This window comes from Falco rusticolus, chromosome 3, assembly GCF_015220075.1.
Source record: "Falco rusticolus isolate bFalRus1 chromosome 3, bFalRus1.pri, whole genome shotgun sequence".
Classification (NCBI taxonomy): domain Eukaryota; kingdom Metazoa; phylum Chordata; class Aves; order Falconiformes; family Falconidae; genus Falco; species Falco rusticolus.
The window spans coordinates 69,773,795-69,801,776 of NC_051189.1; the positions used below are offsets into that span (position 1 = coordinate 69,773,795).

Below are 27,982 nucleotides of genomic sequence, written 5' to 3' on the forward strand. Positions count from 1 at the left end.
TCTCTGGTTATTCTCTGGAAGTACAAAGTATATAGCACCTCCAAATGCAGGGGATTTTTATCTCATTCTTGCATGTCACCTTTCCTGCTAAGACTTCTAAGTGTTTTGGCTTTAGTTTTCTTTATTTTGGTGACTTCTGGTTTTGCCTCCTTTCCTGAGAACTGCTATTGCTTTGTCTTCCCCATTCATATTCTTTTTTCTTTCTTTTTTGCTGCATGGAGACTCTCTGCTGTACAAGTGTAAGTATTTTTTTAGCTCTGCTGTTTCTGGCCTACTTGTTTACGTTTTTGTGCTCCATTTGCCTCTGTACTGCCTTGTGAGTCTCCTGGGAGACTGTAGTGCCATCCATCTGCACCTACAAATGAAATAGGCAGCAGCTCAGGGATGAGATTGGATTTTACAAAAAGGTTCAGCTAGCGTAGCATCTGAATTTAAAGCATTCCTTGGCTTTAAGACCAAACCAAAGCAGAGTGCTGATGTCGGAGGTATAAGCACAAATGTTACTGCTCAGAAAGACAGTCTATTGATACGGTTTTGTATTCAAGCATCATCCAGCTTAATGAGAGGATGGCTTAAAAATGGACATAAACTAGGGCTTTCTTGCCACTAGGTGGAAGAGATGTCAGGAGTTATCTCAGTTTGGTCAGTTGTTTTCTTTGTCTAGTTGAATTAACTTGGGGGTTTGACTGCGGCTCTCACCTTTAGTGCTGTCGCCCTTAATGCGTTCTCAAAGCTGAAAACCCGTAAGTTGTTTTGCAGGAAGAAAGGTTGAAGGGAGACTGGTTGGGGAGCTGAATTTCAGGATGGAGGGGCAAGGTGTTCATTAGTTTGTTTGAAATCCTTTGAAAGGGAAGTGACAGGAGGGTCACAGAGCATCCTGTATGTAATAGGATTGAATATAAATTACTTTGGACGAAGACAAGAAAACCACGGAAATCAGCTTATCCCTGAGCACTAAGAGTAATTTCAATTATCTGTATAATGAAGGAATGTAGAATATCTGAGACTGTTGCTAAAAGCACATTGTTTTCTAGCACTCAAAGTGATTTTAGTTGTTGGGTTTAATTCCTAAGATACTAGTATACTTCCGCAGTTGGTAATATAATTTAAGAAAAGTCAGGAGGCTCAGCTAGTTTTGCGAGGAGGGGAGTTGGAAGGGAAGAATCTGGAAAAGTGATCGTGGGAAGAGATCCTGGGAGTTTAAAGTTAGCTTGGGCACGTGAGGGGGTCTAACTCTAAATAAGCCCTTATTTGGGAGTGTGGTGGGGATTTGCTGGCTCCCATCTACTGCAGAGGGCAGAGGGGTGACTTCATGGAGCCATCTGCAGAGATCTCAGTGGCATGGGTGCACACAGACTTCCAAGAGAGCCTACCGAGACCCAGAGATGCAGTTAAGTAGGCAAAACAAGGAAGAAGTTCAGTAGGTGGTCTGCTAGAATGGCAAGTCCCTGGAAGATGTGGAAGAAGTAAAGGAGGGGAGGTTGATGCTAACAGCTGTTCCCCTGTAAAGACCACAGGTGAAACACAAGGCAGGAGGGCTGCACTGTGCTTGTGTGGCCAGAGGTGGTGGGTGGGAAGGCAGAAGGTGCGTGTCTGCCAGACCTGAACTGCTTCCATGTACTATGGGAAATGGGGCTCAGGCTGGTGAGAGGCAGAGGTCTTGCCCTAGGTGTTCACGTACCTCCTCTAGTAACGACATGTGTTCTGCTGCTGTAGCATACTGCATGGTGGCTGAGATACTAAGCTGAGATTAAGTGTACTCTTTTGTAAAAAGAGCACACTGGCCTATTTAAATTAATGCTTTGACCCATTTTGCTCTGTGTGTGATCTAGAAAATTCACTTGGCAAGAAGCCTTTCGTCTGTGCACTTCCTAAACAGGCTAGAAAACAGAAGGTTTTCAAATAAAAGTGTATGTATAGCTGTTATTCGTGCTGTTAAAGCAAATGGGAGGCATATCTGTCCCTCTGCCTTTATCCCCAGCAACCAAGCTGCTGATGGATCATGCCAAGCTGACAGTAAGTTATAACAGTGATCCAGAGACTGGCTTATGGTCATCAGCACAAGCTCTGCAGCGTCATCTGGGGGCATTTTCTTGTCTGGGAAGGAAGATGAAATCATTCTGTTCTTGGCTGTCCAGGATGTCTTGGAGCATTTAACTTACCTGCACAGGATCCTCAGAACTTGCCCCATGCTGTTTTGCGTTGGTGCCCTGGGCCAATGCAGCTCAGTTTGTCTGTGTCCATCCAGGAGCACTCTGAACACTGGCCGTGGCTGTGAAGTTACTGAGAGATCGGAGGTCTCCCATCAGCCTTGTTTTCTGTCCTCCTTTCTCATCTTCTTTAGCGCATGAGTTGCTGCATTATCCTACTAGATGTAATTTCCAGTCACACCACCAAAAAGAGTGGCAAGCAGACCAAAATGCACGCAAATGTACATTAACAAGAGAAATGGGCTATGGCTGGAAATAAAATCGGGGGACTACTGATAGTGACTCCTAATTGCTGTCCCCCAAAACGCTGAGCTGCTACAACTCTTCCTCACGTGAGGTGCTGGAAGCCTTTGGTTGTTTCGGGTTTGGGTGATGGATTGGCGGTTGTCGAGGTGTGCAGTTCAGAGGCTGCCTGCTGCCTGCGCACTGCACAATCCACTGCAGTTTTCACTGAGAAAGTTCAGCACCTCTCCAACCACTTGCCATCGAATCCGTTGCGTTTAATTTATTGGTAACTCTGAAAGTAATGTCTGACCTTTTGATGCAGTAACACTTTGCCTGCTCATTAGTTTCAGGGTAAGTCTGCTCAGGTGGCAAGCTATTTCCTGGCTGGTTTTGAAAGTATTGTATCATATACTGATGCTTGTCAAATGTGGAAGTGGAAATCTGCAGCAGCTGAAGGTATCTTTCTTTCCTAGCGATGTGCATGGCAATAAAAACAGAACTCTGTTGCCCAGGCAGTGCTATCACTGCTGGCTCTGTAGTCTGCAAGTCCTTTTCTGGTCTTGAGAAGATGGGTAGTAACTCCTGTTACAAAAATCTGTCATAACCCTGAGCATGTGAATAGTGGCATAATAATCCTCCTGACTACTTTGGATGGGAATATGAATTCAGTACATGTAAGTCTGTGCACTGAACTTTCGATTCATAAAAACCAGCAAATGTTTACCTTAAACAATTCATGATTTGTCTGAAATGTCAATGACAACTATGTCTTTTCTAGCTCATATAAAATTGATACTGCTAAACTTGATTAACAATCCCGGTAATGAGTTGTGAGCCATGACAGCTTCTTGACTGACACTCCAGATTTGAAGCCGCTAGGCTTCAAGACTAGCAAGTAAATGGAAGTATATGAGTGTCACTAAAGCCAGCATGTACAACTCTACCACAAAAGGCGCCCATCTTTGCAGAAGCTGTCATTTTAAATTAACTCTTTAGAAAACTTGCAGGTCAACTTTCTGTTTAGAAGTTTTGCAATGCTGAGCTGTGTTAAGAGGTTCAGAAGTGGTGACGCATGCATTTGGTGTAGCAAAACTGTCTTTCTTGCCGTGCAAACTTCCAGAGAGTGCAGTCAAGAAAATAAGGGCAAATTTCTTCCAAAAATAACAAACTCAGGTCTTAAGTCTGGGTATTTGTGCTCTTAAGGCAACATACTCCTTTTTTCTGGGAATGTGAAGATGAGAAGAATAATAGCACATAACTTTCAGTGACTGCCTTGAATGTATGCCAAGGTAACTATCCACATATTCTCAGTCTATCTAAAGTCCACAGAAGTAATGTTTTTGCTGGAGGTATTGCTAACACTGACACAATATTTTTGCTTTTTGAAGAAGGGCTGTGTGCACCGAGACTGCATTTTCCTAGGGAAGTTCCATGAGCTGTATGGCAGTGTCCAGAGACATCAATACCTGAATTTTAATCATGTAGCATGGAGATAACAAATGTTAGTAGCACGGCACTAACAAATAAACGGAGGAAGTGTATTTTGCATTAAAAATCAAACAGCCAGAACATAGAGGGGAGACTGTCCCTGGTATTGTCATTAACTGTGCAGTACTGGACAAAGTAATTAAGCTTTCTGTGCCTTATGATCTCAAATGCAGGGCTGAGGTTTTAATATTTTCTTTCTTTTACACTTGGGGATCAATGAGTTAATGCTTGGACAATTCAAATAATCATCCTATGTACAGCCTACAGTTTTAATGGGAAGAATAAACTACCTCCCTGGTTCTTTCCAAAGTCAGCTGAACAAAATGTCAATTTAGAAAAAGTTTTGAATGTTTGAGAAGGGGAGGAGAAAACCCCATTCCCTCCTGGTGTTAAACCCAAGCAGATCTTGAAATGATACATAGGCTTGAAAAACTGATTTGTTGGATAGAAAGGAAAAGGTATTCTTTGTCATTTCTTCTGTCTGCTAAAGTAATTTTTGATTTGTGTTATGTTGATAGATGACCCCTAAATCAAAAAGGAAAAGCATCCACAGCAGAATGCTCCGGCCAGTGTCCAGAGCTTTCGGTAAGTGAGAATGTCTTAAATCATTTTTGCTTCTTTGCTTACCTGAGATTCTTCTAGGTAGATCTTAACTGAAAAGCACAGATTACTTTCCCTCCCTCTGGACTGCATTTGAGGCCCACACTGGTTACTTTGTTTTGTGACTCTGCTAGTGTGTTTGGTAGTAAATATTTGTTCACAGTGCTCTGTCTGCTGACAAACATGTGGCTGAGTTCTCTAGATGTGTTTATAATTATTTGCCACAAAAGAGAAGAATGGCATTGTCTTTTGTTTTAAATAGCATGTAAACCTAATTAGAAAGTTTTGATTTCTCTTAGAAATGGAATTTGATCTAGATAAAGCACTGGAAGAAGTACCTATCCATATAGAAGACCCACCATTTCCTTCCAGCAGGCCGGACAAACGAACTTCTGGATTCATTTCAGAGCTGCCATCAGAAGAAGGGAGAAAACTGGAACACTTTACAAAATTAAGGCCCAAAAGGAATAAAAAGCAGCAGCCCAGCCAAGCAGCAGTGAGTCTACATTAAAATATTGCTGGCAATGTCATCTGTTGATTGCTTTTTGCCATGAGTCAGGTCCTGCAATGTAATGAGGACAACTGTTAAAAGTTTTCAAAGCCATAAGCAACTACTTTATTTTTCTTCTGGTATTCATGTCTTTCAGTGTGCAATCCTTATTACAAGTTTTTTGTCTTCTTTGACACAGCCTAAACCAGGATATGTTTTATCCTTTTTTAATTTGCTTTTTTTTTTTCTCATGGAAGCAGTTTCTGAAGGTACTTGGAGCTTTCATAGGAAATGCACAAAATACCATGAGACTTTTCAATTATATTGTAACGGTTTGCTAAGTCTTAATCCTTTTTTCTGCTTGCATTAAGATGTGGTAACTTGGCATGAATTCTTATTTTTATCAGTTCTCAGAGGAGCTACAGTGTGACACCCAGCTTCCCACAGCTCCTTAACTAAAGATGGTGTTTGGGCCAGCAAATCTGCATAGTCACAGATCTGCTTTTCATGCTGGAGCCTGCCTTACAAAAGCAAAACAGAAGAGCACTGTCAGTCTACGAAAGGCATTGGTGTGAACCCAAGTACATGTGTGTGGAGTTCCCACAGTTCCATTTCCTTGGCATACCACATCAATAAAGATTTATTTCTGTGATGATATGTCCTCAGGGTATGTAAGGACAGATCTGGAGGCGTTACAGAGCTATTTCATGGCAACAGAGCACAGATGATATGATAAGTAACCTTATCAAGTGGCAGCCGTTCCTTCTTGGAGTTATGCTGCCTAGTAAGGAATGCCTGTGGCATCTTCTGCTCCCTGAGGGCTGTTGGTGGAGAGGACCCTTGAAAATTTCCCTAATGCTGGGAAAGATCGTATCAGGCAGTAGAATGGTTTTTGCATCACTTGGAAATGAAGAAACCTTCAAGCAGAGGGGATATTTAAGCCAACTTTCCATTCCCTTGCACTTGACAGGGAAGGATAGAGGTAGCAGGACAGACTGATCTCCACATTTTAGTGAAAACACATCTGTGTGTACTTCTTCCAGTTCCAGTTCTGCAGAACACACGTTGTCCCAGTTCTAAACTTGCCTCTCCTCCAAACTTACTGAGCGCATCCTGTGCCATCTGCAGGGGGCTGTGGAAGGAGTGGGGCATGGGAAGGCAAGTGCTTCGGTACCAGGCGTGGAACTAAGACACACATCTTTCTCAGTAGAAACAAAAACCTTCTTGTAGAGAAGTGGTACTTCCCGTGTTCATGCAGCATTGTGGGAATGCTCACCTATACTGAATTAATTAGGAAATTATGTTTTTATTTTGTTCAGAAATCGAAAGGATTTTTTTTTTACTTAAACACATTTGTCCCTGTCTTGGTTTTATGGACCATTTAATTCCTTACTAGTTCTGATCTCATAACAAGTCTAAACAAATTTTTGAAAGACTTAAGATGTTTGCTTTAATGCTTCCAAGAATGAAACGGCCAAATTTTGAAGACCAGAGTCATGAGTGGACTGTGGCATTGTTTGCAGAATTGATTTGCTGCTGGTTTTGCCACTTAAGAGAATACAGAAAGCAGTGAGTAGGAGAAACACTTGAAATGTGAGAGGCAAAATCTAGACCTTTGCTACTGCTTAAAGCAGGTCTGTTGGATTGTTTGCTGTTCCCATTATTTCCATTTAGTATTTCAAGGGGTCTCACATGGTCATAGCTGTACTTCTCTGGTTTTGCTGGAAAACAGGTTTGTTCTTTGTAAGCTGAAAAATTTAAAAAAGGGGGAAATGGAGAGAAAAAAGGGGGAAAGGTAAACTTTTGACTTGGGGTGTGTGGGCAGGCAGAAGAAAGATTTATAGTTCTGTCAGAGCTTTTACTGAAATGACTGTTCAGAGAGGAAAAAGAAGAATGGGATGGGGGTGAAGGAAACCTCAGCACCACCCACACCCAAGTAGCTTTGAAGCAATACAGTGAAACAGTTGTTGATCGTTTAGATTTTTGTGCGATCTTAACCTCGTGAGTTCTTCCATCACATGTGAAGGTTTAGCACAGCAAAGAGGTGAATCTTTAATGTATGAAAGAGATTGTGATCCATGTTAGTTATTTCTGCTTCCAAGTCAGTTTTTTATTTAATACAGAAACATAAAGGCTCACTTTTAAACTTAGGCTAAAAATAAAAATTGACAAATAAAAATTTTACTCTTTTTGTTTTTTTTAAAACATTAGGAGTGTAAAACATGAAATAAACCAGAGCTCAGTCTTTTACATTAATGTTGGTCACTAAAAGACATTCTAATAAACATTTATAAGAAAATCCTCTGCCTTGAGGACCGTATTAGCCCCTCAACATTTGTGCAGTATCTTTAGTACATTTTTAGAAACTTTAGAAGCTTTTTCAGATACCATCTCTTTCTGAGGTAGATCTTCTCATTTGCTGTAGATCATTGGATTCTTGTATTCCCCTTCAGGAGATGCACTTGCCTTTGATACTTACATGTTTGTGCCTAGTATCTGGGGGACTTCAGTATCAATATTAAATGGTTTCTCATTTCTGTTGAAATGCATCAGCCACTTTTGGTTGTCACATTTCGGTTGAAATGTCGGTGTCAACTGTTTTTTAATTGAGAAGGGAAGTATTTACATTGAGACAACCAGCACTGGTGCGACCAACCCAGATGTTACTATATGCATTGCTGCCTGCTGTCTGATGTCCCAGCTTAAAAAAAACTCCACAGAAAAAAGGTGGCAGAGTTGGAAGTCTGAAAGGACATTGTGCTGCTTAGAATAAAACTGGTTTTTATAGGAAATGAGCAGTCTGGCAACAAAGCAATCATTACCAGGTGGGCTTTTTTCAGATCAGTATTACATTGCTACAGCAAGTATCAATAAAATACTAACTTATTATCTTTGATAACAAAGTAAACGCTAGGCTTCTAGCAAGGTTCAGCCATGGAAAGTAAGAAGTTTCATGTATATGTCAAAGCATTAATTTGCATGCAATCTGTTGTCCTGGCTTAATGAGGCTAGGTTTGATGTTGACAGCAGCTTTTAAGAGTATTCATTTTTCTTTTTAGGGGCACAGAACAGTGTGTATTCCAGCTGAAAAGGGAAGCTGGGATTGCTCTGAGTTATCGTGACAGCTGGGAGATTCCTTGATTTAAATTGTTTCAAACTGCAAACGCTGCTATTCTACGGCATGCTGATTCCTGGTCATTAGTACTACCAAGAATAGAACTGGGTTGGGTCTTGTGGAGTCCTCCGTAGTCACCTAAAAGGTTTCCATATGGCATGTAAATTGAAGGAAGTCTCTCTACTGGTAATAGAGCTTTTCCATTTCAAAGCCACATCTAGCTCCTGCTAGACCACATGAGAAATCCTTCCCAGGGACTGCATGTTTCATCTTCAGGAGGTTGCAGAGCCACCAGCTGATCTTCACAGGGCCTTTGTGGTTGGCAGGTATTACTAAGTCAGCCTGGTTTAGATGCCTCCAGTCACCCACATTCAAAACGTCGGCATTGAAACCAAAGGAAGGGAGCAGGTTTTCCATTTTCATACACTCAGTGACAGTCTGTTCAGTTCCTTAAGTACAGCACCTGATTCTGTATTTAGAGTATTTGCTTTTGGGAGTGCTGAATTGAATGAATTATAAAAGGCTCTGTTAACCTGCTGAGGCTCTGTTTCTAAATGTCTAAATTCCAAAATCCAGAACATAGGTTTTTCTCTGAATAGGGAAACAACTAGCTGTTGAAAATACTTTCTTTTCAGATCACCACCTGATCGGGATTTAATTTTTCCTGAATTGCTTTTTTTTTCTTTTTTTAACTGAACTAGTGCTCTGTTCTCACAAGCCCAAGGCATTTGATTTGTGGCCTCATGCATTGCAGTATCCAGTCTGTCACTGCTGTTCTGGTTTACTTTGCTTTTGATATAATGCATTAACTGGCCTGACTAAAGGGGGAATTCCAGTGGTGATTTCCTTGTCTGCACTGAGGTTTGGTTGGCACATGCAATATTTATAATATCCCAACTGTTAATTATCACTGAAATAAATATGCTTTTAGGTTATTATATACCAGAGTTTTTCTTCTGTCAGGTGTCTGCTGGAGTGCCTCCAGAAGGGGATCAGAATGGCCTCATGGGGAGAGTGGATGAAGGTGTGGATGAATTTTTCACTAAGAAGGTGACAAAAATGGATTCGAAGTAAGTTCAATTTTTTTTTTCCAAATAAATAAATAAATCCGAATAGCTGGGCAAGTAGCACTTCTAAGTTGTATTTGACTTCTGTTCCCAATATCCAGGGTTGCTGTTGTCAAAATCAGAAAATACCTTAGTAGTTAAGACATTGTGAATTCAGTTACCCCTCTCTTAGAAATTACTACTTTGAAATAACTTGCTTTAATATAGCATATGAGGAGCATTATTGACTAGTCTGTATTTTTATAATTCAGGTGACATCTTTTTACCCTTCAGTGGAGTTCATTAGAGCTGAAGGAGAGCTTTGTGTATTGGTTGAGGATCTCCTCTCCAGTGCTAGTAGTACACACAAGTGTCTCTGCCTAGTAAGGACTGCTGTTGGGCACAGTATTTTGATTGATGACCGTAGATTTATGTTGGTTTAGAGCACATTAAAGACATGTTTGACCAATTTGTACTATTCCAGATTTAGGCAATAGATTCATCTGAAAGATGTCACCTTCAGCTTTGTATAAGGGTTATACAGCTTACACAGTTGCTTTGTAGCTGGCTGTATATTTACAGAACCATGCATCTAGATGTTCATGCATTCATGCGTGTTCATGCACATATACACGCAGAGACATGCACACACACACAAATACTTACATGAGAAAACTAGGGCGATTTCCAGGCAACTTGGAATGACCCCTTCTGCAGTGTGTGTGACATTTTATTAAGGAAAACGGTAGCTGTTAACTGGTAGATAGCTGTGGCAGGAAAAGAAAATGTTTTAAAGTCACTGTGGGTTATAAATATATAGAGTGACATGTGAAACCATGTGTGATATACTATGTGTAGTGGTAAAATTATGGTAGCTCTGAAAAATGGGTTTGCCAGGTTTAAGTTCGGGGTGCTCACAGACTACTGCATCCTCCTGTGCTTCGCTTGGGTGCCTGCCAGCCGCTGGTTTCAGATGTCCCTGTGCACTTGGACTATCCCTGCGTGCCTGTCCATGGCCATGACTGTTGCTATGGATCCTTGCTCCATTTTCTGTGCCAGTGGCACTCTTTCCAGTTGGGGTGCTCTTATGCAGAAGTGTTACGTGCCCAGCTTTCCCCTCAAGCGTGAATACTCTGCATGTAAGATGCCTATAGAAGATTTTTACTGGCAGGTGGGTTGTTTTGGGGTGGTTGGGGTTTTTGGAGGGGTTTGGGTTTTTGTTTTTTTTTAAGGATAAGCATCTGCACTATAAAGGTGACGTCTCTGGGTTCCCTGTTGAGAAAAGAACTAGTTGGCACAGCCACCTTACTTCAAGCAGGGCCCTTAAGGGACAAGATCCCCCAAAAGCCATGTGAATCGTGTGGCTGGATCACTTGTTCTCCTCTTAATAATGAGCAGGTGCAAACTGGAGGTAGCACACTCTGGAAACAGAGCAGAGTGAAATCGTATGTTGTGGTGAGGTGACCCTGGCTGGATGCCAGGTGCCCACCAAAGCTTCTAGGTCATTCCCTCTCTCCAGCTGGACAGGGGAGACAAAACATGATGAAAGGCTTGTTGGTCAAGATAAGGACAGGGAGAGATCACTCACCAATTACCATTATAGGCAAAACAGACTCAACTCATGAGAAGTAATTTAGTGTATCACCAATCAAATCAGACTAGGGCAATGAGAAATGAAAACTAAATTTGAAAACGCCTTCCCACCAACCCTTCCTTCTTCTCATGCTCAACTTCTCTCCCGATTTTCTCTGTCTCCTCCCCACAGTGGCACAGGGGGATGGGGAATGGGGGTTACAGTCAGTTCATCCATCACACATTCTCTGCTGCTTCTTCTTCCTCAATCTCTTCCACTGCTCCAGCGTGGGGTCCCTCCCACAGGACACAGTCCTCCATGAACTTCTCCAGTGTGAGTCCTTCCCAAGGGCTGCAGTTCTTCATGAACTGCTCCAGCGTGGGTCCCTCCCACAGGGTGCAGCCCTTCAGGAACTGCCGGCTTAAGCGTGTGTCCCCCGTGGGGTCACAGGTCCTGCCAGCAAACCGGCTCCAGTGCAGCTTCTGCTAGGAGCCTGCTCCAGTGCAGGTTTCCCAGGGGTCGCAGCCTCCTTTGGGCATCCCCCTGCTCCCATGTGGGGTCCTCCATGGGCTGCAGTGATATCTGCTCCACCACTAACCCCCACGGGCTGCGGTGGGACAGCCTGCCTCACCAGGGTCTTCACCTGGGGCTGCAGGGGAATCTCTGCTCCTGTGCCTGGAGTATCTCCTCCCCCTCCTGCACTGACCTGGGTGTCTGCAGAGTTTTTGCTCTCACATACTCTCACTCCTCTCTCGGCAGCAGTTGCTGTCATGCAGGGTTTATTTCCTCTTCGTAAATACATTACCCAGAGGTGCTACCACCATCACTGATGGGTTTGGCCTTGGCCAGCAGCAGGTCTGTCTTGGAGCCAGCTGGTATTCACTGTGTTGGACATGGGGAAGCCTCTGGCATCTTCTCACAAAAGCCACCCCTGTTGCCCCCCGCTACCAAAACCTAGCCAGGCAAACCCATTACATACATGCATAGACAGCTTGGACAGAGCTGTGTGGTGTGTCGGAAACAGCTGGGAGCCCAGTGCAGATGAAACAGCTGCCTCTCTTCATTATACCATATGCAAGGCCAGCACAGAAATCCTCAAGACAGTATGATCAGTATTAATTGACCAGTTTTTAATGTAGAGACACCAGCTAATGACTGGGCCGGGGGCGTCATATGGATCATACAAAAGGTTGGCTTTGCCCAGGGTAAGTCATTTGGTACTATTTAAAAGAGGAGGGGAGTGGAGAAGAGTTTAAAATATCTGTGTTTTGTATTAGGAGACCATCAACTAAAAGTTCAGACAGCTGTGAGCCGAGTGAAGCAGGTGATGAGAAGAAGAAAAGGGACTCCAGGAAGAGTGGCTTCCTTAATTTAATTAAATCAAGGGGCTCCAAATCTGAGCGTCCCCAGACTGTGTTGGTGGCAGAGGAGCCCTCCTCACCCAAGGTTGCTGCAAAAAGTTCAGCTGTGGACACAAGCAAGAAGGAGGTAAAGCCTGCAGAGCAGAATGGTGGTACAGAGCGATCTGAGGAATTAAAGACACCAGATTCACTGGAAGAGGTGCAGCCAGATGATGCAGCAAAATCTGAGAGGGGTGACAGCAAAGGAAGCCCACAAGGAGGCCGGAGGTATGGAGTGCAGGTGATGGGCAGTGGACTTCTCGCAGAAATGAAAGCCAAGCAGGAGAAGAGAGCAGCCTCCGCTCAGAAGGTGAAGGCAATTTAATTTCTCTTGACTTGTTGAAAGAAAGAGCAAGAGCTAGGTGTCTCTGGGGGGGCGGGTTGGGTCTACAGGCTTGGTGGCTGGGGCTTGACACATCAGTCCTGCTTTCCACCAGGGTTTATGGTGTTCCTGCAAGAGAATTTCTCTCTGCTGTGGTGGTTGAACATGAATACCCCGGACAAGGGACTAGGCTTGGAACAGGAGATGCACCTTAAGCCTGCACTTTTTCTTCTCTTGTGGAAGAGGTGACACCAGCTCTTGGGCTTAATGTCAGGCCATCACAGAAGAGGACACGTAATAGTTTGCATGTATTACAGAGTAAATTTTGGGGCAACTAGTAAGCACAGCTTGGATATCTCCATTTTATATGATGTAAGGTTTGTTCACGTGTAATGAAAGTGTGCTTTAGAAAAAATAAAGCTAGGACAGACTTCACACCGCGTGCCCCCTGCACACCAGTACCTCAGGTGTTTGGCAGAGTAAACTACAGGGGTAGCTGTCTGTCTGTACACTTCTCTTTCGGAAAGTAGTGTAGAAAGATGGAGAGGTATACTATGTTTAAAGTCATATATTCCTTGCAGAGAAGTAAATCTAGCTTCCAAGCACTTTTTCTGACTATTCAGCTTATACTTTTCTTGTTGCACTCATTTTATTTTTATGTCCTTTTGTACACACCTAATTATTTTTAAGCCTTTGATTTCTGTATTTCAAATACTAACACTCAAAGAAAATAAGCATACATAAAAAAAAAAATAATTAATCTATTCCCAAATATTTGTCCAGATTCCCTTCACTCTCTAATTTTCTTCTCTGTGAAGTGTTGATGCTGGGCAGGAACTTTGCAGCTTTGCAAACACACAGACTGGAATATCTTTGTGTTGCTTCAAAGCATTATGTGCCAACCTATTTTGCCTGATGCCCGTTTCCCATTGAACTTCCCCCTTATCATCCCCTGCTGCCCCCCAGCTGCAGTTGGCATGTTCTAAAGTTACCAAAGGGTCAGCCTTTTTTTACTCCTCTCTCCCTCTTTACGGCACAGGGCATTCAGATACCATCCATTCCCCACTGTCCTCCCCTGTGATTTGGAAGGTGTTACCTGATGACAAAGCTCATCTGCAAGCTTTGCTGCGTTTTCCTTCCTTTAATATGTTTAGAATCGCTTGCTGTGACAAAGCAAGGCACCCAAAGTTCATTTTTACCTTTTTGTCATAGTCTTACAGTGCTTGCCATGGTGTCCAAACGATTCCTGCAGCTGGAGTCTTTTAATAAGCAGATTCAAATCAACACAGTAATCAATGGCTCATTGAAGGGATCCTCAGCATAAGAACAATTTTTCTGAAGAAATAACCAATTCCCAGCTTTCTCATTGGTGTTGAGTAGTGCCCATGAATAGTTTCATTGAGTTCTAAACCACCACTTTATCAATTAAAATGCCATATGATTTTAAATGACTGTTATGCTCTGTCTGTAATATAAAATACCAAACTGCTCCAGATGATGTAAATTTTTTACAACTGCATAAATTGTGTGTGCTTGGTGCTCTTCAGATTCTTAATACTTGTCATCTTAAGTTAGTCAGGTCTGGAATGATGACTGATGTAGAATATTAGCATGCGTAATTTTTAATTTTTTTAAGTGGAGAGAGTAAAGTCCTCTTCTATTGATGAGCTTTCAAAGAATTGATTGAAAACTTGAAGTTCATCTATCAAAAAGAAAAGTTGTTACCTTTTCCCAGTGGCATTTTTTCCCACCCTTTACTTTTTGGTTGGTTGGAAAGGTTACCCCTCTTCTTTCAGGTTTAATTTTCAAGAAAATAATGTTGTCGATCTTAATTTTTTATTAGATTTTGTAAAAATTTCCATTTACTGAATGTAAAAATAGGTGGGTTTGTTTCTTATTTAAAGAGTGACAAGAAAACTTAATTGAAACAGGAATCTGCATGCAGCAGGGCACTGAGTTATCCATTCTTACTGTTGCCCAGACCACACAAAGTTGAACTACTGTTCAAAATATTTTTTCACATCCTTCATCCAACATCACAATATTGAGTAATTTAGGTTTGGACTTCTATTCATGATATTCCTGAGAATCATACAGCGTCCTGATGGTTGAGCTTCAGAAGACAGCAACCCACTGCTTTTACATTGTTTAGGTTGGGTATGATGTCAACTTCCCTAAAATCTTTAAATTTATCAGAATTTCAGTATGATAGAAAATTGTGTTTTCCTTTAAGGTACAGATGGCTGCTTATATTCTGAGCTATTTTACGTGAAAACAAAGCCAGAAGGAATTTACTATTTCATTCATGCTCTACCACAGCCTTGTTACAGATACAAGTGATGAGCAGGTGCACAGTAGATGGAAAGATGGTAAATGCTTTTTTGTTTTCTTTTGCTTAGAATACGTGTGAGTTGGCATTAATGGTAGAGTATTTGCAGATTAGTGTTGCCTCTAGGTGTACATGGAAAGATCGTTTGGCTCCATCTAGTGTTTACAGACTCAATTTTTAAATACCTCGAGCAAGACCTGTGAGCGGACCAAGATCATCTCTGATCTCTTTATTTACTCTCGAAAGCACCCAGCTCCTGCAGTATTTCCCAACTTTGCGTGAATTCCTATTAAAAGTAGAGCCTGGTCTACATGATAAATCCACCTGCATTTATCTGACATGATTGTCAGCTTCTCAGCGTAAATTTTTGCAGCAAGTGTTTTGTGTTGTCTCGGGACCATAAGCAGTTTCTAATATGTGTACAGTAGGTAGCCAAACGTGCTAATATCCTAATTACATTTGTAAGTACTATATCAATAGATGCCAGCATTGGCTTTTGTCCTTGTCTGTGTACATGAGGTCATATTTCCCCAGGAGTCCCATAACTAGCAAGGGAAGGAGGAGTTATGGCGAAATTAGTTTTCATATTGTCATACAGCTGTAAAGTATTTACTGTAGCTAACTGTTGTGCATGTATCTTCAATATTTACATAGGAAAATGAGTGTTTCAGTGAAAATTCACGAGAATTCACATTCCGTGAAGAAATTGGTGCAAATTCAGTTCTCAAAAGTTGTTTTTCCATGGTATGGAAGAAAAATCCAGTAAGTGGGGAGTGGTTTTACTTTCAAAAATACATAGCCAAGACAGCCTTGCAAAGAAACATGCGACTTTAGGAGGTAGAAAGGTGAGAATTCAGACAAACTATCAATGACAGTGAGCAGATGGGAATAAAAACTGGGTTTTCACCCAGTGGTGCAAAGCATAATGTTCCTCCTAGCTTTGGAGGGCACTTTGTTTTGTCCATACGGGCACCGTAGCTTCCCATCCTGGCCCTACAAGGCATAGCATTTCTAGAATGCTTCTGGCCAGAAGACTTCATTGTTTGGCTTACACATCATTTTTAACATACAGATGATTTTATACTTAAAACCTGTAGAAATAGAATCCCTTGGAGTGTATAGTCTCTATCAGGGTAGTTTTACAGTACGGGAAGCTTAATGACGATTCTCAATAGCGTTCTCCTTAATGCAGTGTGCCATTTAAAGCATGCACCTGTACTTAGCGGAGAGGTCAGAAGGTAGCGTTACCTTGCCAGGTCTTACACAGGAATGGCAGGCACGGCATCTCCGTCCTTTTCTTTGTTGTATCGAAGAGAGGCTTTGTTTTAGAATCTGGGAGATTACATGAGCAAAATGGAGGTATCGGTAAATCTCTACGGCCAACCACACTCTTTTCTGCGTTGCCTCTCAAAATCTGCTTTTGAAATGCTTGTGCTGAATTACCACCACAGGGGAAAAATACGTGGTCAGTGTGGATATTTAGAGATTGTTTGTTATGTTTATATTTAAAATAGAATTTTCACTCTAAATCTGCCAATTTTTCTATAAGTAGTATGTGCTACTGCTACTTGAAACCATTCTCTTCCTTCCTACATTCTTGTTGCCCAATTTTTATCTATGTGGTACGCCTAGCAGTCTTTCAGATTGTAAGCTCCAAAGGACAGTGACCATGTTTGACGTACACTGCATGGCACATGGTGAAGGTTTCTGAATGCTACGGGACAGTCAGATCCCAGAGCAAGTCATGCCAGTTTGGTGTTGGAGCAGTAGTAGCAGTGTCCTGAACGTGGCCACGTGATTTATGCATGGGTATATAACCAAATGCAATGGTCATCAGCACAAATCATTTGTTTTAAGTCGTTTGCCACACTAACTGCCTTGAAATAGCAAATCAAGATTAAAGCTGCCTGCGAAAGTCCATCCCCACTTTTTTAGTTTCAAAAAAATCTCACTTTTTTGCTTAGCTTTATCTTTAGAAGGCTTTCTGTCATAATATATCCTGCACTTAGTTCTATGCGCTTCCTCTGTCCCCAGGTTTATCATTCTGCTTAAGCTTTGGTAACAGGTAAGACAGTAGAAGGAGGCTGGTTCTTTTACAAGCACATTGATTGCACGTCTAAGCTTCTGGTGACTACACAGGTTTCAAGCTCACAGAGGCTACAGCTGCGATAAAAAAAGGTTTTGCACCTTTTCTTTTGAGGCCAGGATGTTAGGAAATCTATTTTTGAGAATAGAAGGCTTACCCAGAATATCAGCATATAAACAAGAAGCCCGCTTTAGAGGTGCTGAGCATCCAGCAGTGCTTGTGACGTGTAGCTTTAAATATCTTTCAGTAAGTAAGGTCTGTTTGTTTTTAGAGCAGTCTTGTAAATAATGTGAGGGCTGGTACTTCTGTAGTTGCAGGTTTATTTAAAATAAGAAGTTATTCTTGTATGTGGAAGAGCATGAGATCTATTCAGCAGTCATATTCAAAATCTAGATCTTCAGAAAAAGACTTTATTTTAAACCTAAACAAGGAATTTTTAAACATGGAGCTGTCTTTGGAGAAAAGGCTGTTTCCAACTAGCACCTTCAGTTTCAACTCCTGCACCTTAGGAGACCTGTCGCTTAGGCAGCAGGGTATCATTGCAGCTTTGCTAGACATGGGGAAGTATTAGTTACAAATTGACATTGTTTTCTTCCTGCTTAGATCTCCAAGACCTGAAATAGAAACAAGGAGAGAGAATCCACCGTTCTATTGCTATCACTGCTTTCCCTGCCTTATAGCTTCCAGATTAGAGCTTTTTTTTTTCCTAACAGAACCACGGAGTTGTATTAATTACAGTTATATTATTAATATGAAAGCTTTTCTCACTCTTTCAGAAACTTGGGAATGACACAACTCCCAGAGAGTCTTTTGACACAACAACAAGCTCAGAACGACTGGATGGAAGTGGTACAGGTACAGTTTGAGTTTCCTGGTTTAAACTCTTTCCAGAAAATGCAAAATGCCTAAACTCAAAAATCTCACTTCTTTCTCCAGATTGTATGCCTACAATTACCTGAGCAAAATATAAGCTTATGCTATGTGAAAAGGATTAGAAACAAACTCACTTTTTTGTACTGTCTTGGACAGCACTTCTCATGAAGACAGCTTTAGGGCTGAGTTGACAGCTCAGGTTTTCCTCTTGTGTTCCACTTTGCACAGAAAGGAAAGTACTTGGTGCGTGTGCCTGGGGGCACCTTCAAAAGGATGCTGATTTGTAATGGGATCAGCAAAACTGAAGCTGAACCCAGGAGCTAGCAAAAATGTCTGCACACAAAGAAGCGACACTCCTGAATGTATCTGATGACCTAAATGTGACCAGTTTGCAAGGTGTACAGTAGTGTGTGCATGAACCAGCTTGAGTAGTCCTGGCTTGCAGCTGTTAAAGGAGAAATCTGGTAGGCAGTGGCAGCTGGCTCTTCGCAGGGTTTACCCGGCTTGACTGAAGCCAGGCCTGTCTGCAAAGCAGTGGCGGCCTCTGGTCACTGCACACGTGCACAAAACAACTCTCCATCATGCACAAAGTGGAGTCCAGCCTTGCAGCACCTGCAGCACCTACAGCACCAGTCCCCTCTGCACCTAGTCCTGCTGTGCCCTTGTCAAGCTGTAGTCCTGGGCCCTTACTTAGCAGTGCCTACTATGCCGCCATCTCAGGAGAAGGTGAAATTCTGGTCTCTGCACACTTTTAGACGTGGCCAGTGAAGTGCTCAAAAGGGGGTCAGCTCTGGCGGTTTGTGTGTACCACATTTGCTGGACTGAAAAGAGTGGGCTGAAGTAGGAAATCCGGGTCTGATTTTTCAACGGTGGTGGTAGGTATCCTGCAAGCACGGCACATAGGATTGCCAAAGCATCCAGAAGCAAGGCTGAAAAAACAGGCTGAAATGAAAATCCAAATGTGGCCATCTTGGTTGAGCGCTTAAGAAACAGATTTTGAGGTTTTCTACCTTTCTAAAGCTAGTTTTAAGACGGTATATTCAGAGCATGCTGAACTCCGTAAATCAGCACTTCTAAAGCCTGTTTCTCTTTTGAGGAGGACCTTGTGTACTACATGTCACTTCCGATATAATCAAACTGAAGTCAGAGGAGCAAGAATAGTCATTTATTGGGCCATTAAAATAGCTGGGGGTGTCTGGCCCCGGTTTTTCTCTGGTACTTGTCTCTGTATAGACACGTTTCATCCCCACCTCACTGCACTGTGCATGCCCCTTCCTTTTGGCCTCCAGCTGTTAGTTCTGTCTTTACCACTCTTGCCTGAGAGCTCCCCAAGGCTGCTCTTCACTGTTGCAACTACGGTTTATCTTTGTTTTGGGTTAATTTATTTTAACGTACTGAGTTCTAATAATATTAGCAGGCCTGAGGTTAGGAAGGCAAGAAAGAGAGTTCATGGAAAATTGCTGGATGTTGCTATAGGAAAACTATAGGTAATGATGCAGAAAGAGAGTAAGAGGTTTTTTTGTTCATGCCTGGGTGTTGCCTGCTTTTTTGTATGCACACACGCACAAGTGTAGAAGGTGTCCTGCTGTTTTGCTTGCAGCATGAAAGTCTATTGCATGCATGCAGACACAAACTCTCCCTGTCACGCTCTCACACAAATATGTATGTGCCACACAACTCTCTAGTTTGCCAGGGTTTAGCTCCAGCTCGGCTGAAAAAGAGCTACATAAGCTGGAAAGAAGTATTGGAGACTGGCTTGCAACAAACTATATCAACACTCCCCTCCCTCCCACTGCCATCAAAACGTTTGTGCTCAGCACTTTTGTAATGAGTAGGATTTCTGAATGGGAGTAGCAGGTAGGTAGGTCAAGTCAGCATCTGTGAGCACATATTTGGCTTTGCCAAGACCAGGTTACCAGTCTGCATTTCAGTTAGTCTGTACTTGTGAAAGTCCCAAGTTAACATACAAGTTCCAAGATTATTGTTATACCTGCTGCACAGCCTTCACAAGCCTTCAGCCTTCTGAAAGCTGCAGAGTAGGAAAGTAGGGCAAACATTTTGCTTGTTTGCAACCTACCGTCCAGCAGGCTTTCTACCAACTTGCACAGCTAGATAGGACTGATTTGTTGCTTGGTAGTCAGTGTAGCTTTATCTGTAAATACTTCGGTCTTATTTTAGGATAAACAATATGTTGATAAACTTGCTAATGTGTGGAAACTGTAATCCATATACAGTGTAACTAGATAAGTCAAAGTATTATATAAGGAATACTTTGATCTTGGCTAAGTTTCAGAATCTCCTCCAGAGCTTGCTAAAAGCAACAAATAAAAAGATGTAGCCTGCTGATCACACATTTGGGATTTATTTTCTGGGCCAGGATTTCTCTGTTGATCTTGGACACCCAGCGTTTTGTCTGTAGAGGCATAAAACAGCCAAAGGCTGCATTACCCACTAATCCATTGCTGCTTTCTCAGCAGGTAGGCTGTGCCATCTGTTCCCAGAAATCTGAAGGAAGAGTAAGGTCCAGCCAGCCGTTACCCCAAATATATCAAAAAGGGGGAGATGCCATCACCTCTGAGGCATTATTAAGCTTAGCATGTGTAAGAACTAGCCGTTTTAGATGCTTTTCTTGCAGTGAGTTTTTTGACTGAAATATTAGGGGTCCTCTTACACACTCACACAGCAGTGCAGCAGTGATATGTGAGCTATATGGTACTTCCCACGCAAGCATACCTGTGCACGGAGCCTTCTGTGTTGCAGGAGACTTTATTTTATGTGTCTATTTATTTTAGTGCCTAAGCTGCAGCAGACCCTTCCAGAGAGTCGGTTTGCCTCGAATAAAGGTGACTCCATCTCAGCATCATCAGAAAAAAATTCAAAAGCTGAACCAAAGGCAGAAGCTGGTGTAAAGGCAAGAAGTTCTTCCAATACACCGACCAGCCCAAAACCCCCACTGCAGTCAACAAAGCCCAACCTAGCGGGACGACCCACAGTGCCACAGAAACCACGCTCTGCCTCTCGTACTGGTGAGGAGCTCTTCTGGGCATTTGTTATCCCCAGCTGGGTACTTCTGAGTGTTGTTTGTGTGGGCTATGGAGGAGACACCCATGGCCACATCCTGGACAGAACTTAAATATAGAGGGACACGTTCTTCAGTCACTTGCTCTTGACTTGCATCCTTCTTTTCCACCTCCCTTCAGCCTAATTCAAATAAACTTACTAAAATGGTTTAGTCTGTGATCTACCTGAGGAGAAACAATAGCAGCAGAGCTGTTTTGGGTTAGCCTGCTTTCACGAAAGACGAGAGCATAGATAGCTACTTCAGCATCAAAACCCTGTTGTAGTAGCACTGATGAAAATATGTTCTCTAAACACCTGGCTCTAAATACTTAAGTCCTTGGAGTTTTCTGGCAGGCTGCTCTAAGCCCCTCAAGCAAATGCCTGTTGTTCTTAATAGCTTGCACAAACCGACTGTCTCTTACTCTTCTTTTCCCTTGTTTTGCCTTTGTTTCTTTCCTTATTGCTTTTCACTGGAAATAATGGTAAATGTGCTTTTATAAACTGCAAGACTGCCAGTTGAATGACTATTAACTTCTGTTTTGTCCTAACCTCCTGCCCAGATGTTATCTCAAGGTTTCCAAGAGTGAGGAAATATTTCAGCCTATCTCGCATACATTCATCTGTCTGCTATTTAATAGGCAGTGTCACAACCCCCTCTTCTCAAAGTACAGCCACTGCAGCTGAGGGGAATTAAATGCTGGTTACTGCCTCCCCGGTAGTTATGGGAAATACAGCTTATTAATTGCTTAGGACTGAAAAATGCGAGCAGGCCATCTATAAGAGCTTGCAGACATCTAGGCTTTTCCCGTGCTTGCTGTTGACCGTAAAAAGATGTTTCTGGTGAGGATGAGAGGGCAGAGGGAGATTACAGCCTCCTCCCTGCCTTTGATGTGCAACCTGAGCATCACGTGGTCTCTGCACTCCAGTGGGTAGGATGTTGTTCAAACACAGAATCACCCTCAGGTTTTAGATGGCTTTAAATTTATTTTATTGTCAGTTTTAGAACTGTTCATAACAGTGAGAGGTGTTGGGTAAGATGCTCACAAAGATGAATACAATAGGAAAGTATAGCTTATTTGGTGAGGCTTAATCTGTAAAATAGGCAGTGTGTTATCTAAAATCTTAGGTATCAGAAAGACCTGGGCTGTTTCGGCAAGCTCTTAGTTCCTGCGGAGAGAGCATACTGTGGGCTTAACGCGGAGAGTGATTAATATTTACTCATAATAGGCCAGCTCCTCGGGTGGCAGTAAAAGCAGCACCATCTCTGTTGCAGTCTAACTTCTATCTTAGTACTTGTAGTGACCTGCTGGCTAAGTACGGCCAGACGACGTGATGGAGAAGCCAAGCAATAATCCTATTTATGCTTTTGCTCCCATCGTTGTTCCCAGCAGTGGGGCCAAACTAATGGTAGCAAATTTTTGCTAAGTAATCTGTCAGCAAATGAGCGTAGCTTGGATGTCCACAAATTATCGAAGACTGAAAGTGGTTCCTCAGTAAACCACGTAACAGTTTTAGTTCAGAAAAATATAGCTGTGTTGGTCAGGCACTGTGCTCATCCGTATGTTGATACCAAACTTCCCAAAGCATCTGGCTTCACAGGCACATCCAAAGCATGGAGAAGGTCCAGGAATTGGTGTATCTGTTCAGATCGAGTTGCATTTGGAAGGTCATCACTTTCCTGTGCTGAAAGTAAAAAGATTGACTCCTTTGTGGTGACTCCTTAACAGCGAGCTAAATTCCTATTCATTTCCAATATGCTACTGAATTAACTTATTGTACAAATAGACAATACAGGTGATACTCTGAATTCCTTTTTGCTTCTATCAGTGCTAATGTCTATTCCTAGTTCCTCTGTTGCATACATATGCAACTGTTTACTCCTTGGGAAGCAAGCATACACGCAGTTTAAGTAATCCATTGTAGCTGTACTTCCCCTACTGTCCATAGAAAGGCTGTCTGGTGTAAGACTGAAAAGGTCGTCCTGTAAGGACTGTAAAGGTGGTAGTCAGCTCGCCATACATAACACATCCAGCCTTTTAGAAACAAGATATCCAGATGGTTTGAAGTATGGATTTGCATTTAAGTTCCAGATTTCTTTACAGTCTAGAGGACTAGATTTTTTTTAATTATTATTTAAAAAATCTTTGCAGATGCTATCATGTTATGTACTGGCAATTTATTCCTGGAAGTACGGAGTTCTGTACACTATTGATGGAATTTGTTTCCCTGGTTCACTTCTATGCCTTATAACTGTAAACAGGACATCTATCTAAATTGATCAGTTCGTTATGTTTTGGGAAAACAAAAATATAAATAGAACAAGTATTTCCAAAAATCCATCCAAAATAATTTTCAGTGGTTCTTTACAAATTGCATACTTACGTCTTGCAGGAAATTCAGTTGGTCCCTTTTGTGCTACAATAACAGTACACATTAAAAATGCTGAAATTGAGATCTTTGCTTCGGCTATTCACCTGGACTGAGGGCCATCATGCCTTCTCTTGACATAATGTAAATTCCTGAATCCTCCTTTTTCTGACACAGATTCTAGTTGTTTCTTGTTTGTGTATTGTGTTGAGGTTTGGCCCATCATAACAGCACCATTTCTATGAGCTACAAAGCAAATGTAACTTCTCACCCTTTCGTTCATGGTACTCTACAGAGGATGCTCCGGAGTCTCCCTCCGGCCCCAGTTCCCCAAAAGTTGCCCTGCTTCCACCTGTGCTGAAGAAAGTTCCTTCTGATAAAGAAAAGGATGGTCAGAGCAGCCCCTCAGTCAGACCATTTCCTCAAGAAGGTAGGAATGTTGGTATAACTGTTGTCCTAGCGTGCTTGTCTTCTAGAATTCAATGTGTCGTTGTCTCCTGATTTGTTTTCATTTGAAAGGGAAGAAGGTTATTCATTTGGAGGAAAAAAGAGCAAGGAAAGTGTATCTGTTCACCTGTTCCTCATCTCCTCTACCCATGGATTGGTGCTCTATATTTTCTTCCTTTGGTCAAACCAAGTGAAAGATTAATCCCTTGGTATTAATAATATAGCTGAAAAATTAAGGGATGCTTGTGCTGTGTATATTATGGTTTAGTTTGGTCTGAAGATGCTGACTGCTATTGGTCACACAGTAATGTGAAGTGCAGCTCTGTGGTTCTGCACCTTTCCAGGGGGGCAGCCACGACTTTGTTCCTTGCAGCCAGCCTGTTGCTCTGTTTGTGCTCCTCTGTTCTGTGGGGTCAGTGCATGTGACTGAATTCACCTCCTCCTTGGGCAGTGAGTCTCTGTGTGCTAGGGCAGGGCTGAGTACCTTTTACCTACAACAGTAGGCTGCTGCCTTGGCTTTGCTGATTTCCACATGTGTGCTGCATTTCTCCTTATGCTGATGTGTTTCCTTGCCCACAGCTGGCTCTTTGAAGAGCTCAGGCTTTCTCTGATAGCGTAGGTTACGTGGAAAAGTAGCTGCAGAAATGTTGTTCAGCATGGCATTAGCTGGCACAAATGACAGTGTTTGAAATCTGGGGGTGAGACCTCTTCCTTCCTGGGACTGTCCTCAAGAAAGATGTCTGAGGTCATTGCCATGCCTTAAGCTGTGAGGCAAAGGGCTACTCTTTTGCACTCTGCCAGCAGTTTCTCATGGTGTAGGATGGAGGCAGACCAGTCAAGGCAGATACGTGACACTGGGTTATGAAGACTGAGGAGCTGTGCTGCCCAGCCCACCATTACCCTTTAGATGAGAGGAGGGGCAAAGCCATCCCCAAAGCAGGATGTTCCAGAGATATATTTTGAGAAGCTTCTCCCTTTCTCTCCGAAAACTACCATTTCATTTTAAGAAACAACTTGCCTCACAATCTGGGTATTGCTCTGTTCAGAAAATTGTTGCTGTGGTGGCTACCATTTGGTAGCACATGTGGGGTATTTGTCTACAGGTTTTGACTCTTGCTTCAGCCACCTGTGTGATGACTGTCATGGTTTAACCCTGGCCGGCAACTAAGCCCCATGCAGCCGCTCACTCACTGCCCTCGTGTCAGGATGGGGATGAGAATTGGAAAAGTAAAAATGAGGAGACTTGTGGGTTGAGATAAAGGCAGTTTAATAGGCAAAGCAAAACCCATGCATGCAAGCAAAGCAAAACAAGGAATTCATCCACCACTTCACTTCCCTTTGGCAGGCAGGTGTTCAGCCATCTCCAGGAAAGCAGGGCTGTGTCGTGCATAATGGTTACTTGGGAAGACAAGCACCATCACTCCGAATGTCCCCCCCCTTCCTTCTTCCTCCCCCAGTTTATATACTCAGCATGACGTCATATGGTATGGAATATCCCTTTGGCTGGTTCAGGTCACCTGTCCTGGCTGTGCCCCCTCCCAGCTTCCCGTGCCCCTCCAGCCCTCTCACTGGCAGGGCCTGAGAAACTGAAAAGTCCTTGACTTGGTGTAAACATCACCCAGCAACAACTAAAAAACATCAGTGTGCTATCAAAACACAGTGAGGCACCAGCTACTGAGAAGAAAATTAACTCTATCCGAGCTGAAACCAGGACAGTACCCACCCCTTATTCCATACCATTTATATCATGCCACTCTTTCCAGTACAACTTCATTCCACCACCCTTCCCATCCTTTAATATAATACACAGATATCATTCCCCTAGTCTATGGACCACCCCTTTAAAAAGGTCTAGAAAACGTCCACAAAATGTCCATTCAGTTCATTGTCCATGAAATGACAAAGTTCGTGACTTTGGGCTCCATCTGTTCTGGTGGTCACTCAGGAGAGGAGAGGGCTGTGCGTTGCACGGGGTTATTGGGCACCAAAGCCAGCTCAGGTTGGGTCACTGCTGCACTTGCACTTCTCTTTTTAAGGCTTGTCCTCTGTTGGTTCAGGTGGTTCCTGCTGTAGTAATTCCTATAATACACAACTCAGGTTGTGGTTACAACAATTCAAAGGTGTATCCATTACAATCTCCACCCCTGGTCCCTTCAGACCAGCCTGTAGGGTTTAACATTGCAGTAAGTGGGCTGCTCTTGTGTGGTAAAGGTAGCCCAGCAAAATCACCACAATCTCACTGAACTGTGTAGAGCTAGCAGGACACAACACACCCAAGGACCTCTCCAGTGTTGGAAAGGGCTGAAGGTTCAATGGTCCGTGCTGCCAAAAGCTGCTGCAGTCTGTGGCCCAGGGTGCGGAAAAGATGGCAAGGTGTCTTGAAGTGCCTCGCGGTGGCTGTGGCATTACAAGGGCTGCAAGGCAGAACGGAGCCTGTTTATTCTCCTGCCTTTAGTCCCGTCGGAGCCTGTGTTGAGACAGGTGAAGTGGGCTACAGCTTGGCGATCAGACTCGTTACGCTGGTGCCATCATGCTGAGAATGGTTGCAGTCAAAGGCTCTTGCCACAACAGACTCTCAGCTGCTGTCTAATAACTGCATGCGCTAGAGTCCTTTTTTTCTCACCAGCTTTTCACCAGACTGCAAGAGGGGACTTGTTACTACATAACTAGGGAAACAACGTAATGGGACTTGTTGTAGGTGCATTTTAATGTGAGGTTAACGTCACCGTTTCTGTGCTATATGCCTTCTCCATCTTCCTGTCATAAGAGGAGACATACTGGAGAAGCAGGGAATACGGGATCGTAACTACAATCCTTCTGTGTTACAACAATCTCTCACACAGCAGAGAATTGACAAGGGTTTGTGGTTTGTGGTTGTCACATCAGAAGAGGAACAATCACTTTATTTTTAAAATTTGTTTGCTGTTTGCAAATCCTTACCCCAAAGGGGACAGACACTGTGCTTTCCACACTCCTTGATCCCTTAGACACACCCCGACAGGCAACTTGGCCAAACACTTGGTTTTCTAGTTGCTGCTACCTCGCACTGTATGAATTTTATCAATAATAGTTCAGAAAGGCTAAAATAGGGTTTCCAGGTCCTATGGAGCTGTTACGTTTTGCATAAAATTGTTTGGGAAAGAGTAAATTCTATTTCTTTTGTTTGTTCTTCTTCAGGTTTTCCTTTTTCTTTATCACTGCTCTGCTTCCTCAGTCATTCCTCTGTCCTTGCTCTCTGCCGCCTTTCAGGCTAGCATGCTCAATTTATTTCTGCAACTGGTAAATCACTACAAATCTGCCTAAGTTAGTAAACCAAATTATATCTCCTGCAAAAGAGAACTGCAAATTAGATGTTTGATTATAAAATTGCTTTACGTTAATGAGTTTAACTGTACTTTGTGGGACAATCTCAAAATATGCCTCTCTCTACACAGTGTACCTGTAAGATCGGGCTGTGGCTACCAATGTATGCAAATACCGGGACTAAATTTAAGCAAGCATCTGGCATATTGATTACTATTCTTTGAACAATTGATTAAATGGGATGGATAAGTGCAAATATTTGTATTGCTTTCTGAACGTGCTCCTACAGAACAGCTTGGGGGTATAAATGAATCCTTTTTCCTGCTAGAGCAAACAGGAGATTGTCAAAAAAGAGATACAGCTCATGACTGTGCCAAGCCATCTGGCAGCGTGAAAACCACTTCGGGGCAGTATTCTACCAGTGCAGAAGAAGAAGCAAATGTGCTTGGGCAGAGGAAGGCACAGCCAACTTCTGGTTAGAAGTTTTAGTTTTTCATTGCGACGGTCCTTGATAACTGGCACTAACAGTCGTTAAGAAACAGTAATAGCAAAGAAGCCACGAAAGGGTGTGGGTAAAACCTCACGGGATGCTAATCATCTTTCTGTCCCCATGGGAACTACATGGTGTGAAAAATTTCCAGATAAGGAATATGTGTGCATTTTTTTCGTGGCAACACCGGTAACCCCAGTGCTCAGTACCATATAGCACCTGCAGCCCCTCTGCAGAAGAGGGCTCATTACAAACCACGGTTGTCCGTTGCAGTGACGCTGGCACACTGCTGTGTATGTACACCAGAGGCAGGCTATCCGCTGCTTTGTGTGTTTACATACCTTTCCTTTTTAAGGTGTGTGCGCTGAAGTATGTTAAAATATGTTTCGGCCTGAATATTGTTAGTGCCAGTTTCAGTACATCAATCGCAAAACCATTTGAGAACTGGGTAAATCAGATTCTTTTTAAACAGTACTTGGATTTTCAGCTGCATAAACAAACAGCAAAAGAACCCAAACCCAGCACTCTGATGCATGGTTAAGCTGCACTTCCTGGGGA

General features: G+C 42.7%; 1 protein-coding gene across 4 annotated transcripts in view; it reads left to right on the forward strand.

Annotated features, from left to right (window-relative positions):
• The window catches only part of CARMIL1 (capping protein regulator and myosin 1 linker 1), a 238,573-nt gene that overhangs the window by 168,791 nt on the left and 41,800 nt on the right, over positions 1-27,982 (forward strand). For 2 of the 4 annotated variants that reach the window (XM_037379588.1, XM_037379592.1), the window contains exons 30-36: positions 4,442-4,508; positions 4,823-5,019; positions 9,092-9,198; positions 12,025-12,457; positions 17,661-17,739; positions 20,550-20,783; positions 23,480-23,614. In XM_037379588.1, coding sequence (XP_037235485.1) covers positions 4,442-4,508; positions 4,823-5,019; positions 9,092-9,198; positions 12,025-12,457; positions 17,661-17,739; positions 20,550-20,783; positions 23,480-23,614 — 1,252 coding nt within the window. Of the gene's footprint in view, positions 1-221; positions 240-4,441; positions 4,509-4,822; positions 5,020-9,091; positions 9,199-12,024; positions 12,458-17,660; positions 17,740-20,549; positions 20,784-23,479; positions 23,615-27,262; positions 27,410-27,982 lie in introns of all 4 variants that reach the window. The other 2 variants (XM_037379589.1, XM_037379590.1) reach the window with 2 other exon arrangements.